The sequence below is a fragment of the Salmo salar genome, chromosome 02, assembly GCF_965601325.2.
Source record: "Salmo salar chromosome 02, fSalSal1, whole genome shotgun sequence".
Lineage (NCBI taxonomy): Eukaryota > Metazoa > Chordata > Actinopteri > Salmoniformes > Salmonidae > Salmo > Salmo salar.
The window spans coordinates 81,969,741-81,981,638 of NC_138292.1; the positions used below are offsets into that span (position 1 = coordinate 81,969,741).

General features: G+C 45.2%; 1 protein-coding gene across 1 annotated transcript; it reads right to left on the reverse strand.

The window, feature by feature from the left end:
• Positions 1–2,267: 2,267 nt before the first annotated feature.
• On the reverse strand, positions 2,268–11,536 carry LOC106591100 (vascular cell adhesion protein 1). The gene is made up of 6 exons (XM_082967577.1): positions 11,366–11,536; positions 10,467–10,635; positions 10,229–10,308; positions 9,783–10,130; positions 9,346–9,612; positions 2,268–2,784 (listed from the first exon to the last, which is right to left on the reverse strand). Exons 1-6 carry the CDS (start codon positions 11,415–11,417, stop codon positions 2,714–2,716), a joined length of 987 nt encoding a protein of 328 aa, XP_082823703.1. The 5' UTR covers positions 11,418–11,536; the 3' UTR covers positions 2,268–2,713.
• Positions 11,537–11,898: the final 362 nt, after the last annotated feature.

Genomic DNA, 11,898 nt, shown 5'->3' on the forward strand with positions numbered 1-11,898 from the left:
TCCTCCCCAGTTAAGAATCTCTGTCCTCTCCTCCCCAGTTAAGAATCTCTGTCCTCTCCTCCCCAGTTAAGAATCTCTGTCCTCTCCTCCCCAGTTAAGAATCTCTGTCCTCTCCTCCCCAGTTAAGAATCTCTGTCCTCTCCTCCCCAGTTAAGGCCGAGTCTATGAACAACAGTGAGACTGACAGGCAGCAACACTGGACAGATTCTCCTAGGAATAATATTTTATATAGAGCTGAAGCTGAAATGGACCAATCAAACTCATCCTTTGTTGCGGCATTGAATAATAAAATTGCCATGCAGTCTGATATCTTGTGCTTTCTGTCCGTTCTTTTGAAAACATGTGTCTTGTCCTACAGTAAATTCTCTATGAAGGACGAGGAAGGGATCCGGCAAGTTGTCCTACAGGAAAATGGCCCTGAAAACCTTGTGGAATTACCTGCAGGAATCTTACCTACAGGATATCCCACAGGATTGTGGGGTCATTTTGCTGTAGGACGATTCCTGTAGGAATCCTGTAGTTAGTCATTATGGAAAAAATCTTGCAGGATTTATTTGAAGACTATCTGCAAGATTCCTGCAGAATTTTTCTCCTGAATGACTACCTGCAGCCCAGGATGTTGGCTAGTCCAAGGGAAAGCTGCCATGTCCTTGACATGATGTCTGTGCCCCAAATGCCACTATTTCCTACATAGTGCACTACTTTTGGTCAGAGCCCTGGTCGGAGCCCTGGCCAGAAGTAGTGCACTATGTAGGGTATTGTACATTACCAGAAACAGGAAGAGGAGTGACTCCATCCGTGTTAGCTCTGCAAACCCAAAACAAGTTACCAAACCACCATGAAGCGGTGTATTGCCAAGTAGATTAGAAAACAATAAAATGTTGATTATCTCTTTGGAAGTCTTGCAGTCATTAGTTTGGAATTTTTACCAAAAAAGTCAGAGAAAAACCTTTGTTACTCCCCCCGAGACCAGCAGCTGAAACATCTGCACTGTCACTACTGCCAGAACTGGATCCAGTTCCTCTCACGGCATGATTCATTCACTGTTTCACTGTTGGCGCTGTAAACATTCTAAAAAAGCGATCAGAGTTAAATCATGTTGCTTCCTCGTTATTTCTCCCGCCGCCCAGGTGGCGACGAAGTGCTCAGAGCAGGTACAATGCGGATGGAGGCTCAGTTCAAGAACAATCAAACGTATAACCCCTAGCTTTGTCATAGAAAATTCAGAGCTGGGCTGTACAACATGTTAAAACGGTAGGGAGTTTGGGGTCTAGGAAAGACTGGAGGGATTAAACTAACAGGAGAATGGGTGGAATGTACAGTACCACTAATGTCCACACAGATGCCTCCAGAAAAAAAGTGTTTTTTTTTGGAAAACTAAGGTAGGAACATATTTCTCCTTTACAAACTTGTTGTGTAGTGTGAAGTTAAGGTGAATGTGCTTCATATTATAACATATGGAGGCCTATATATCCTCATATGTCTGTTCTGCTGTAGCCTACATTGATGTATTTCATTTGAAGTTATATTCTGATATTGTGATATTTGTTCTACTGTTACATTGATGTGTTGTAAAGCCCCACAGCAGAATGTGTGTTACATTGAGGTGTTGTAAAGCCCCACAGCAGAATGTGTGTTACATTGAGGTGTTGTAAAGCCCCACAGCAGAATGTGTGTTACATTGATGTGTTATAAAGCCCCACAGCAGAGTGTGTGTTCATATGCATATGACCCCAATAATGGCTGAAATGGGACCAATGGAACACATTGTTTTACCGTTGAATCGATAAGAACTCTAAAGCTTCGCCACGGTCTCGACTCTTACATCACAAGATCATGTTAATGTTTTATGGAATTGAAAAAAGTTATAATTTAATACAGTTGAAATGTTTACAAATTAGACGCGCTGAAATGAAAGCAACTGCCTAAAATGAACACTCGGATTAGAATGATATCATGTCTGATCTCGCAAACAATGTAAAGTACGTTAAGTCGGTGTAATCTAGAGTCAAAGATGTCCTGCTATTGACACACTAGTGCAGAAAAAATCCTCACCTAGACCAACGTCATTTGTATATTAACAAAGTCTAGTTCATTGTATTTTATCTGACACCATAACTTAATAAGGAAATGTGAAATAAAGTATTATGTGTCATAGCTGACTAAGATCACGAATGGTCAGAGATAGTGAAATAAAATGCAGGCAATACAATTTGTAAAATAAATGAAATCCATATATATATATATATCGAAAGTTTGGACACACCTACTATTCCAGGGTTTTTCTTTATTTTTACTATTTTATACATTGGAGAATAATAGTGAAGACATCAAAACTATGAAATAACACATGGAATCATGTAGTAACCAAAAAGTGTTCAACAAATCAAAATATATTTTAGATTCTTTAAAGTAGACACCCTTTGCCTTGATGACAGCTGTGCACACTATCTACAATGTAGAAAATAGTACAAATAAAGGAAAAACCATTGAATGTGTAGGTGGGTCCAAACATTTGACTGGTTCTGTATATAAGGCAAAATCATAAAGTTACAAGGTAATATTATCAAAGTATTGTAGGCATGGTAACCAATCAACCAATCAATAAACGAATGAATCAATAGTCAGCAGAAAGTGGACAGACAGCCCCCACTCACAGCTGTAAAAAAAGAATCGCATGTATTCAGCCAATCAGTGGGTTCAGGAAGTGGTCTTACAGCCAATGAATGAGTTGGAGGAGCAGCACAGCCACCATGGCACTTCCAGCAGCCTGACAGGAAGCTCCTGAGGAGGGAAACAGACGTTTAGGCTGCGTATACACAGGCAGCCCAATTCTGATCTTCTGCCAATAATTTGGCATGTCTGATGTATATCTGATATTTTCCCCCAATGTGTAAACATCAAAAAAACTACATGAGTCCGACACGAGTCCTACCTTTTGAGTTTTGATTTATACCACATTCATATGTGGATCTCAGTAATGATACAATTCCCATCCTCCATATACAAGGACACTCAAATTAGATTTGTTTTACTCTGAAGTGTTTTGCACATGACCTACTGTTACCAAGACAACCACCCCAAAGTTTAAAGGAACAGAGAGAGGAAATGAGCATTGCATCCTTATGAGACTACATCAGTGTTCATACTGCCCTTTCAGAGACTACATAAGTGTTAATGCTGCCCTTTCAGAGACTACATCAGTGTTTATGCTGCCCTATCAGAGACTACATCAGTGTTTATGCTGCCCTATCAGAGGCTACATCAGTGTTTATGCTGCCCTATCAGAGACTACATCAGTGTTTATGCTGCCCTATCAGAGACTACATCAGTGTTTATGCTGCCCTATCAGAGACTACATCAGTGTTTATGCTGCCCTATCAGAGACTACATCAGTGTTTATGCTGCCCTATCAGAGACTACATCAGTGTTTATGCTGCCCTATCAAAGACAACATCAGTGTTTATGCTGCCCTATCAGAGACTACATCAGTGTTTATGCTGCCCTATCAGAGACTACATCAGTGTTAGTGCTGCCCTATCAGAGACTACATCAGTGTTAATGCTGCCCTTTCAGTGACTACATCAGTGTTTATGCTGCCCTATCAGAGGCTACATCAGTGTTTATGCTGCCCTATCAGAGACTACATCAGTGTTTATGCTGCCCTATCAGAGACTACATCAGTGTTTATGCTGCCCTATCAGAGACTACATCAGTGTTTATGCTGCCCTATCAGAGACTACATCAGTGTTTATGCTGCCCTATCAGAGACTACATCAGTGTTTATGCTGCCCTATCAAAGACAACATCAGTGTTTATGCTGCCCTATCAGAGACTACATCAGTGTTTATGCTGCCCTATCAGAGACTACATCAGTGTTAGTGCTGCCCTATCAGAGACTACATCAGTGTTAATGCTGCCCTTTCAGTGACTACATCAGTGTTTATGCTGCCCTATCAGAGGCTACATCAGTGTTTATGCTGCCCTATCAGAGACTACATCAGTGTTTATGCTGCCCTATCAGAGACTACATCAGTGTTTATGCTGCCCTATCAGAGACTACATCAGTGTTTATGCTGCCCTATCAGAGACTACATCAGTGTTTATGCTGCCCTATCAGAGACTACATCAGTGTTTATGCTGCCCTATCAAAGACTACATCAGTGTTTATGCTGCCCTATCAGAGACTACATCAGTGTTTATGCTGCCCTATCAGAGACTACATCAGTGTTAGTGCTGCCCTATCAGAGACTACATCAGTGTTTATGCTGCCCTATCAGAGACTACATCAGTGTTTATGCTGCCCTATCAGAGACTACATCAGTGTTTGTGCTGCCCTATCAGAGACTACATCAGTGTTTATGCTGCCCTATCAGAGACTACATCAGTGTTTATGCTGCCCTATCAGAGACTACATCAGTGTTAGTGCTGCCCTATCAGAGACTACATCAGTGTTAGTGCTGCCCTATCAGAGACTACATCAGTGTTTATGCTGCCCTATCAGAGACTACATCATTTTTTATGCTGCCCTATCAGAGATTACATCAGTGTTAGTGCTGCCCTTTCAGAGACTACATCAGTGTTAGTGCTGCCCTATCAGAGACTACATCAGTGTTTATGCTGCCCTATCAGAGACTACATCAGTGTTTATGCTGCCCTATCAGAGACTACATCAGTGTTTATGCTGCCCTATCAGAGACTACATCAGTGTTTATGCTGCCCTATCAGAGACTACATCAGTGTTTATGCTGCCCTATCAGAGACTACATCAGTGTTTATGCTACCCTATCAGAGACTACATCAGTGTTTATGCTGCCCTATCAAAGACTACATCAGTGTTTATGCTGCCCTGTCAGAGACTACATCAGTGTTTATGCTGCCCTATCAGAGACTACATCAGTGTTAGTGCTGCCCTATCAGAGACTACATCAGTGTTTATGCTGCCCTATCAGAGACTACATCATTGTTTATGCTGCCCTATCAGAGACTACATCAGTGTTTATGCTGCCCTATCAGAGACTACATCAGTGTTAGTGCTGCCCTATCAGAGACTACATCAGTGTTTATGCTGCCCTATCAGAGACTACATCAGTGTTTATGCTGCCCTATCAGAGACTACATCAGTGTTTGTGCTGCCCTATCAGAGACTACATCAGTGTTTATGCTGCCCTATCAGAGACTACATCAGTGTTTATGCTGCCCTATCAGAGACTACATCAGTGTTAGTGTTACCCTATCAGAGACTACATCAGTGTTAGTGCTGCCCTATCAGAGACTACATCAGTGTTAGTGCTGCCCTATCAGAGACTACATCAGTGTTTATGCTGCCCTATCAGAGACTACATCAGTGTTTATGCTGCCCTATCAGAGACTACATCAGTTTTTATGCTGCCCTATCAGAGACTACATCAGTGTTAGTGCTGCCCTTTCAGAGACTACATCAGTGTTTATGCTGCCCTATCAGAGACTACATCAGTGTTTATGCTGCCCTATCAGAGACTACATCAGTGTTTATGCTGCCCTATCAGAGACTACATCAGTGTTTATGCTGCCCTATCAGAGACTACATCAGTGTTAGTGCTGCCCTATCAGAGACTACATCAGTGTTTTTTTCTGTTTCATGTCTACTGAACAGAACTCCAGGTTAACAGGACCTTCTCTATTTTCCCTCTAGGTCTCTCCAACTCTGTTCCTGGAGAGCTACTGTCCTGTCGGTTTTCACTCCAACCCTAATCTAGCACACCTGATTCTAGTAATTAGCTGGTTGATAAGATGAATCAGGTTAGTTACAACTGGGCTTGAGTTAAAACCTACAGGAGGGTATCTCTCCAGGAACAGGGTCGGAGTATAAAACCTACAGGAGGGTAGCTCTCCAGGAACAGGGTTGGAGTATAAACCTACAGGAGGGTATCTCTCCAGGAACAGGGTCGGAGTATAAAACCTACAGGAGAGTATCTCTCCAGGAACAGGGTCGGAGTATAAAACCTACAGGAGGGTAGCTCTCCAGGAACAGGGTTGGAGTATAAACCTACAGGAGGGTAGCTCTCCAGGAACAGGGTTGGAGTATAAACCTACAGGAGGGTATCTCTCCAGGAACAGGGTTGGAGTATAAACCTACAGGAGGGTAGCTCTCCAGGAACAGGGTTGGAAATAAACCTACAGGACGGTAGCTCTCATGGAACAGAGTTGGAGAGCCCTGCTCTATGTTAGCAGTATGTGGGGGGGGGGGGAGAATTATTCACAATTCAACTATAGAATAGACACATCGTATAGTAATGAGCTGTGTTGGGTTTCAAGTAACATAAACACACCTGGAATGTCAAAATCACAACGCTTGTATTGAGTAACACCAATGATTATGTGAAAGTTGATATCACATTGGAGCTATGGGGCTTTTATTCGGCGTTAGTGTTTCCATGTTGGGATGCTCCTCTTCAATTCCAGAGATGAGGTTTTCATGACGAGGAGAGCACAGTCACACAGGGGAGATGTTTTCATGACGAGGAGAGCACGGTTACACAGGGGAGAGGTTTTCATGACGAGGAGAGCACGGTTACACAGGGGAGAGGTTTTCATGACGAGGAGAGCACGGTTACACAGGGGAGTAGTTTTCATGACGAGGTGAGCACGGTTACACAGGGGAGAGGTTTTCATTATACGAGGAGAGCACGGTTACACAGGGGAGAGGTTTTCATTATACGAGGAGAGCACGGTTACACAGGGGAGAGGTTTTCATTATACGAGGAGAGCACGGTTACACAGGGGAGAGGTTTTCATTATACGAGGAGAGCACGGTTACACAGGGGAGAGGTTTTCATTATACGAGGAGAGCACGATCACACAGGGGAGAGGTTTTCATTATACGAGGAGAGCACGATCACACAGGGGAGATGTTTTCATTATATGAGGAGAGCACGGTTACACAGGGGAGAGGTTTTCATGACGAGGAGAGCACGGTTACACAGGGGAGAGGTTTCCATTATACGAGGAGAGCACGGTTACACAGGGGAGAGGTTTTCATGACGAGGAGAGCACGGTTACACAGGGGAGAGGTTTTCATGACGAGGAGAGCACGGTTACACAGGGGAGAGGTTGTCATGACGAGGAGAGCACGGTTACACAGGGGAGAGGTTTTCATGACGAGGAGAGCACGGTTACACAGGGGAGAGGTTTTCATGACGAGGAGAGCACGGTTACACAGGGGAGAGGTTTTCATTATACGAGGAGAGCACGGTTACACAGGGGAGAGGTTTTCATTATACGAGGAGAGCACGGTTACACAGGGGAGAGGTTTTCATTATACGAGGAGAGCACGATCACACAGGGGAGAGGTTTTCATGACGAGGAGAGCACGGTTACACAGGGGAGAGGTTTTCATTATACGAGGAGAGCACGATCACACAGGGGAGATGTTTTCATTATACGAGGAGAGCACGGTTACACAGGGGAGAGGTTTTCATTATACGAGGAGAGCACGGTTACACAGGGGAGAGGTTTTGATTATACGAGGAGAGCACGGTTACACAGGGGAGAGGTTTTCATTATACGAGGAGAGCACGGTTACACAGGGGAGAGGTTTTCATTATACGAGGAGAGCACGATCACACAGGGTAGAGGTTTTCATTATACGAGGAGAGCACGATCACACAGGGGAGATGTTTTCATTATATGAGGAGAGCACGGTTACACAGGGGAGAGGTTTTCATGACGAGGAGAGCACGGTTACACAGGGGAGAGGTTTCCATTATACGAGGAGAGCACGGTTACACAGGGGAGAGGTTTTCATGACGAGGAGAGCACGGTTACACAGGGGAGAGGTTTTCATGACGAGGAGAGCACGGTTACACAGGGGAGAGGTTTTCATGACGAGGAGAGCACGGTTACACAGGGGAGAGGTTTTCATGACGAGGAGAGCACGGTTACACAGGGGAGAGGTTGTCATGACGAGGAGAGCACGGTTACACAGGGGAGAGGTTTTCATGACGAGGAGAGCACGGTTACACAGGGGAGAGGTTTTCATGACGAGGAGAGCACGGTTACACAGGGGAGAGGTTTTCATTATACGAGGAGAGCACGGTTACACAGGGGAGAGGTTTTCATTATACGAGGAGAGCACGGTTACACAGGGGAGAGGTTTTCATTATACGAGGAGAGCACGATCACACAGGGGAGAGGTTTTCATGACGAGGAGAGCACGGTTACACAGGGGAGAGGTTTTCATTATACGAGGAGAGCACGATCACACAGGGGAGATGTTTTCATTATACGAGGAGAGCACGGTTACACAGGGGAGAGGTTTTCATTATACGAGGAGAGCACGGTTACACAGGGGAGAGGTTTTGATTATACGAGGAGAGCACGGTTACACAGGGGAGAGGTTTTCATTATACGAGGAGAGCACGGTTACACAGGGGAGAGGTTTTCATTATACGAGGAGAGCACAATCACACAGGGTAGAGGTTTTCATTATACGAGGAGAGCACGATCACACAGGGGAGATGTTTTCATTATATGAGGAGAGCACGGTTACACAGGGGAGAGGTTTTCATGACGAGGAGAGCACGGTTACACAGGGGAGAGGTTTCCATTATACGAGGAGAGCACGGTTACACAGGGGAGAGGTTTTCATGACGAGGAGAGCACGGTTACACAGGGGAGAGGTTTTCATGACGAGGAGAGCACGGTTACACAGGGGAGAGGTTTTCATGACGAGGAGAGCACGGTTACACAGGGGAGAGGTTTTCATGACGAGGAGAGCACGGTTACACAGGGGAGAGGTTTCCATTATACGAGGAGAGCACGGTTACACAGGGGAGAGGTTTTCATGACGAGGAGAGCACGGTTACACAGGGGAGAGGTTTCCATTATACGAGGAGAGCACGGTTACACAGGGGAGAGGTTTCCATTATACGAGGAGAGCACGGTTACACAGGGGAGAGGTTTTCATGACGAGGAGAGCACGGTTACACAGGGGAGAGGTTTTCATGACGAGGAGAGCACGGTTACACAGGGGAGAGGTTTTCATGACGAGGAGAGCACGGTTACACAGGGGAGAGGTTTTCATGACGAGGAGAGCACGGTTACACAGGGGAGAGGTTTTCATGACGAGGAGAGCACGGTTACACAGGGGAGAGGTTTTCATGACGAGGAGAGCCCGGCCACCCAGGAGGTTTTCAATATACGAGGTGTGAATTCTATTGTTGAATTTTAAAAAATTGATCTTCTCGCCCAACTGACCCCGAACGACCCCCAAACGACCCTGAACTGCCCCCGACTGAGACCGACGGACGAATCTATTAACCTACCTGCCAACCAAACATCCAACCAATCATCCATCCATCTCACCTGTGACCTCCACGTTAACAGTACAGGTGCTGTTTCCCAGGGGGTTTCTGGCGATGCAGGTGTACTCTCCAGAGTGAGACTTGGCCATGTTGGTGATGGTCACTACGGATCTCTCTTCTGTGGTGTTGGGGGCGGGGGCGGATTGGGGGTGCAACCAATCGTAGGAGGGGGCAGGGTTACCCTTTGCACTACAGTTAAGTGATAAGGTGTCGCCCTCTGTGATGTTCTTGGAGAAACATCCAGGACTCATAGTGATCTGAGGCTTGTCTGGGGGGGTATGAGAAACAAGTTGATTAATGAGAGAGAAAGAGAGATGAAACAAGTTGTTTAATGAGAGAATATGAAGTGAAAACAACATCAGTCAATGTCCTGAATCGTCTGGTATCCAACTAACAGTTGTACTAAATGTGTGGAGACAGAGAACCAGATGGACTCACAGAGCACGTTGATGTTGAGGCGGTCTGATTCCATTACAGGAGGAGGTTGGGGTCCCTCTGGTCCCAGATTTAACATGGCTGAACACCACAACTGGGCCCCGTCATCATCTCTACTAGGGGTGAAGTCCAGAGTATAGGCCCCATTCTCTGGTGTCTTGATGTTGTCCTTGGATTTCTGTTGTGTGTCTAATTCTGTCTGTTCACCAGTGGTATTGACTTTGTAGAAGGTCACCCTGAGTCTCTCAATAGGAGCGATGTTCTGGACAAGACATTGTAGCTGGTAGTGATGCTTCTCAACCATCGGATCAGGGTACTTCCTATAGCTGATGGAGACACTGTCTGGAAGCTCTGTGGAGGAATGGAAACACACAAAGTGATTTAACAGTGCAGAGCCATACTAAGAATACATTCAGAAACTCCAGAGAAGATAAGGGAGAGTCACTCACTATAAACTGTGATGTCCAGCTGTTTCTGACACTGGCCTGCTTCTGTGAAGCATGTTGGGTTGTTATTCCAGTCAGTCACACTGTTAAATCAAATGAAATATTTAAAGTGCATTTAAAATAAATCAATGAAAAATAGAAGCCAGAACTGTCTAAAATACCAGTAAAACCATGAATTAAAGGCTATTGAAGCCTTTTTTAAACGAGTTTTAAAAGTCTCAGCTGTGTCTGCCTCTCTTACCTGTCCACACTCCAGTGTAGGAACTTCACCTCCTTGTCTGTTAGACCCGTCCCTCCCTCGGTCGCTTCCCAGCCCATTTGCTTAGGCTGATCGAAGGTGCATTTGGCTGAAGCTGGGTCTCCATACTTCACCACCAGCCTGGCAGGACTGATCACCAGGCACTCAGCATCTGGAAGACCAAGGTCAAGTTATAACTTTATTGTTCTGTTATTGTTGATTTTATTGTTCAAACCAAACAGGAAAATATTATTGTCTAATGTTTATCTATCTGTATGTTAATCAACTACATGTTACACTCCATAACCCAGAAGTTGCCACACACACACACACCACACACCACACACACACACCATGCTACCGTACATCTCCCGTACTAGCAGACCCCATGCTTCTAATGACCTCTAGTTATCACTATGGCAACACAGACAACATCTGGACCCTCCTCTTCCTGCCATTGTGCTCTGTGATGCCAAACACACACACACACACACTTACATTTGAGTCATTTAGCAGACGCTCTTATCCAGAGCAACTTACAGTAGTGAATGCATACCCAAATCAATGGTATGACCATCTTAAAACAATTCCATATGTTAGCTTAGTAGAATGTAACTTACCAAGCACCTGTATCACAACATTGTACTAGACCAGAAGTCTAACTTACCAAGCACCTGTATCACAACATTGTACTAGACCAGAAGTCTAACTTACCAAGCACCTGTTTCACAACATTGTACTAGACCAGAAGTCTAATTTACCAAGCACCTGTATCACAACATTGTACTAGACCAGAAGTCTAACTTACCAAGCACCTGTATCACAACATTGTACTAGACCAGAAGTCTAACTTACCAAGCACCTGTATCACAACATTGTACTAGACCAGAAGTCAAACTTACCGGTGAAGTCACAATACAGAGACAATAATGAAACAAGTATTACAATCTCCATTTCCCCGTAATAATCCCTGAGCGTCCCTCAGTGAAGGACACTGTATTCTGTTAGGGAGCTGAATCATTTTTATTGGAAACTCCCCAACAATCCTCTCTCTCTCTCTCTCTCTCTCTCTCTCTCTCTCTCTCTCCTGCTTCTCTAAGGGCAGTGAGGGGTGAGCCCTCCTCCTCTCTCTCTCTCCTGCTTCTCTAAGGGCAGTGAGGGGGGAGCCCTCCTCCTCTCCCTCTCTCTCTCCTGCTTCTCTAAGGGCAGTGAGGGGTAAGCCCTCCTCCTCTCTCTCTCTCTCTCTCTCTCTCTCTCTCTCTCTCCTGCTTCTCTAAGGGCAGTGAGGGGTGAGCCCTCCTCCTCTCTCTCTCTCTCTCCTGCTTCTCTAAGGGCAGTGAGGGGTGAGCCCTCCTCCTCTCTCTCTCTCTCTCCTGCTTCTCTAAGGGCAGTGAGGGGTGAGCCCTCCTCCTCTCCCTCTCTCTCTCCTGCTTCT